A 4,176-nucleotide genomic window follows, 5' to 3' on the forward strand; every position below is an offset into this window, starting at 1 on the left:
CGAGGAGACTCCTGACGCTCTTATCAACTGGGTAAGTTTTACCTTTTATATACTGCGATCATTGTTAAACTGATTATTAGTAGCTACTAGTCAATTTGTAATTAAATTCGAACAGTAAAACCAACCATGTTTTTGCCTCTGAAATTTAATATTTGTAACTGTCCTATGTTTCCATCACCCTGTTTTAATGCGCATTTTGAAGTATCGCATGAGAAACGAGTAGCCTAATGGAAACGCCAAATTTCTAATTTTTTACGCTCGCTTTAGGTGGTTTTTGACTTGTGCGAAAAAGGGTTAATGCGAATAATGGCAGATGGAAACGCATTTTGCGAATAAATCCCGCATGAGCGTTCAAAAGAAGTCATGTGGCTTTGCGCTATGGGACAGCATAACCTGACTAACCAGCGGACCGATTTAGTTGCACAGCATCTGAAATGTTATCATGGTCTTTCTGACGTGCCCGAGCAAAGTCTGTCGACAAAGTATTTCTGTATAACTGCCTCCCAGAACGGTCTACCACGACTGCGTTCCCAAACAGCTGACATTCACCTCGAAAGCAAGACCGCATTTGTGTTTCATCTGCTCACTCAAAGCGCAAGTAATTTATTATATTTGAGAATTATTCCTCCCAGAACGGTCTACCACGACTGCGTTCCCAAACAGCTGACTTCACCTCCGAAAGCAAGACCGCATTTGTGTTTCATCTGCTCACTCAAAGCGCAAGTAATTTATTATATTTGAGAATTATTATATTCAGTGGCTTCTCCTACTTATATTTGGTGCCAGTTTATCAGGAAGTGACGGTTTTGTTCGCTCTGACTCGTTGGATGGAAACAGTGCTTGTTCGCAAATGTTTTATGCGATATTCCAATTTTGCGCGTAAGTTAAATTCGCAACTTTGGATGGAAACCCGGACCGAATTTAAGAACCGGTTTGTGTCAACCCGTATCGAATTGAACTCTTCTATTGGTAAAACAGTTTTAAATCTCTGTTTTTATTTCAGCATTATTTTTTGTTTTTAATAGCTTATGTAACCGAATTGAAACAAGCGATAAATCTGAACCCGTTTAATTAATTAACCTTATGACGCATTAATTATTAAATCATGACGTAAAATAAATCAAATATGTTGTTGTTGTTTTTTACACCAAAACAATACTTGACTTAGTTAAATCACAGTGACACCTAATTTGTACATTTAAGTAGGCTACAACTAAAGGAGTCGAAGTAACATTTCATTTTTTCTATTACTTTGAATTGAATTATATATCTAAAATCGAGTTTAAAGTCTGAGAACTCATACAATCAAGCAGAAAAGACAGAAATTACCGTGGCATGTTATAACTTATAGCCTACATGATGTTGATATTTTGCGGGACGGTAGCTACAGAACACAGAAACGTGCCTTTTGAAGATAAAAAAAAATATAATGTTAACTGATGCGTTTTTATGTCTTTTTTATTACATTTTATTTGTTCACCAGGAACAAGACGCAAGCACGCACAAGATGAACATCTTCAATAGACTGACGCCTCTTATAATCACCCTCCTTTTGAGCTTCATGACCATATTTTTTTTGTACACCCCAAACCCGATCACTATTACCATAGACTCCTTTGATGATTCTATCTTTGAAGCGTCATGCTCCTGTAAAACTTGCGTCATGGGCTTTATGGACGATGACTGGTTCGTTTATCGATACGATCCCACCATTCCAGCTCTGCTCAACAGAAAAAACAGTGCGTTACGTCGAGACACCAACAAATGGTGGAGGGTAAGATTTTAAATATTAAATGCTAAATATTGTCAGTATTTCAGTAGTAATCAAATACTTCAGTCTCGAGTAAATGTAGAACTAGTTTATGTGTCTGTGTTTTATATGTATGTATGTATGTATGTATGTAGAGAGAGAGAGAGAGAGAAAAAATATGCTTATAATTTTGCTGTAAGCTACAGCAGTGGCGTCAATCATGGGGCCCCGCCCATAAACGGTGACGACATGTGTTTGTATCGGGGTATAACTTGCATTTATAAGTTTTCAAATAAAACAATAAAAGAAAAGTGTTTATTATAATTGTGACACAGCGCCCCTTGTGAATTTCTTTTTTTTTTTTTTTTTACAATGGCAGTTTTCAATTTATGAGTAAAATAAAGTATTTTAACATTACTTGAAGAGACTTTCACATTTTGTTCTACAACCAAAGCATACCTCAAAAGTACCTCTTTAATTTTATTTTACTTGTTCTGTGCCAAAATGACAGCTTCGTTTCTAGATTTCTGCATGTACATCTTGATAACAGTATAACATCCTGAAACTAGTCATGCGGTCTGTGAGGAACGCCCTAGAATCATGTTGAAATTCTCGATGTGAAAATGAAGATACAAATCAACAGTCTTATCTTGATGGTCTTCACACGAAGTCAATATTACGTAAAGCAGTTTGATGTTTATCTTGATCTTTCAAATATTTGTGCAGGGTCTACAATCATCAACACCCAGAGTTAACTACACAGAGGTGGTGGATCAGCTGTTTTCTCTCTTCCCCGATAAGGAGCACTACTCAGATGCCAGTCCAGATCGCTGCAGAACCTGTGCTGTGGTGGGAAACTCGGCAAACCTTCTGGGATCCCATTATGGGTCTCTCATAGATTTGCATGATGTTGTCTTTAGGTACTAGAAGAACAGATTATTACAGAGAATAATCTGATAAATGTTCTCTACAACAGTGGCTCTTCTTTAGGAATAATTCTTTAGATAGCCTATCAACACCCATTACCTGTGTTGTTCTCTCAGGATAAATAAAGGCCCGACAAAAGGTTATGAGAAGGATGTGGGGTCTAAGACGACTCACCGGATTCTGTATCCTGAGAGCGCTGTGGACTTGGACAACTCCACCCATCTTGTCCTTTTTCCCTTTAAGATTCGTGACATGCAGTGGCTCATAAGTACTTTCACCACTAGACACATTACACGGTGAGCAGTTAAAAAAAAACAGTTAAATAAATATGAAATTATATATTTGCATAATTAGTAAGCCATCTTTTTGTTCTTCAGCACCTACACACGAGTCAAGTCTTCAGTCAATGCAGACGAGAACAAGGTGAGTATCCATGTCATAATGAAATTTATGTTCAAGAGACGGATTATTAAGCCTTAAAATAAGCAAACGTGTATGTCTCATAAATGTTTTTGATTCTGTCTGTTCAGGTGATGATCCTCCACCCTGCTTTCATAAAATACGTCTATGAGAAATGGCTGCTGAAACATGGCAGATATCCATCTACTGGCTTCATTACAATATTATTTGCCCTGCATATCTGTGACCAGGTAAAACTGTTTGCATTTTTCAGTTTAGACTTCTAATTTGTGAAAGACACATGATATATTAAAACAAAACAAAAGGTACACATTAAGCAGAAATGTAAATATTTGCCACCTAAAAGTGGCCCTAAAATCATTTGCATGTGCACACAAAATTTGATTTTAACGATAATCTTCTTCTTAAATAACATCAGTTTTATTCAAATTTGGGTTACATGGGCTTTTCATCCCATATGACTTTCAGATTCAATTTTCTATTATAAATGGGTTAGAATTTTTGCATATTTCCAGAGAGATTATTGCATTCAGATAGAATTGTTGCATATTTTCCAGATAGTTCCAGAATAGATTTTGTGCCACAAATAAATGTGAAGAGATTAGACTCGCTTAGAGAGACCAATCTACTTTGAGTGTAAACTAAACGAGCCAATGCACATTGGCATGCGATTATTGCATCCAGCTGCCGCGGATCACAGCGTGAGTATAAGTAGGCAGCAGATGCAGCGCATATTCAGGTTTTCGCTGAGGAGCCGAGCCGGTGACCCGGCCGCTCAGTGGTGGTACAGGAGCTGTGGCGATGGGACGTGATGTCTCTGTTCCCTCCTTCAGGGAACGAGGGTTAACATACGTAACCGAGACGTTCCCTTTCAGTCGGTCACTCTCAACGTCACGTCGGATGACCGACGAATTGGGATCCTCATAAAGGGCCACAGGTACTGCCCCTTCCAGTGTCCTGTGGAAGCCACCTGCGCCCCTACTTTTTGGCATAGGCCAGGGCTTGCACAAGAGGACCAGCTACTGCTGCTATGGCACTACCCAATGAGTAAGACGGATAACACTGGGAAAACGTACCCG

The 4,176-nt window shown here is 38.5% G+C and overlaps 1 protein-coding gene across 1 annotated transcript in view; it reads left to right on the top strand.

Moving 5' to 3' along the window:
* Nucleotides 1-637: 637 nt before the first annotated feature.
* LOC107670017 (CMP-N-acetylneuraminate-beta-galactosamide-alpha-2,3-sialyltransferase 2-like) overlaps nt 638-4,176 on the top strand; it is a 6,272-nt gene continuing 2,733 nt past the window's right edge. Inside the window, exons 1-6 of the mRNA XM_016462483.1 lie at nt 638-723; nt 1,484-1,774; nt 2,477-2,670; nt 2,794-2,973; nt 3,055-3,100; nt 3,208-3,327. Coding sequence (XP_016317969.1) covers nt 1,508-1,774; nt 2,477-2,670; nt 2,794-2,973; nt 3,055-3,100; nt 3,208-3,327 — 807 coding nt within the window. The 5' untranslated portion in view covers nt 638-723; nt 1,484-1,507. The remainder of the gene's footprint in view (nt 724-1,483; nt 1,775-2,476; nt 2,671-2,793; nt 2,974-3,054; nt 3,101-3,207; nt 3,328-4,176) is intronic.

Source organism: Sinocyclocheilus anshuiensis, unplaced genomic scaffold, assembly GCF_001515605.1.
Source record: "Sinocyclocheilus anshuiensis isolate Anshui unplaced genomic scaffold, SAMN03320099.WGS_v1.1 scaffold160, whole genome shotgun sequence".
NCBI classification, from domain to species: Eukaryota; Metazoa; Chordata; class Actinopteri; order Cypriniformes; family Cyprinidae; genus Sinocyclocheilus; species Sinocyclocheilus anshuiensis.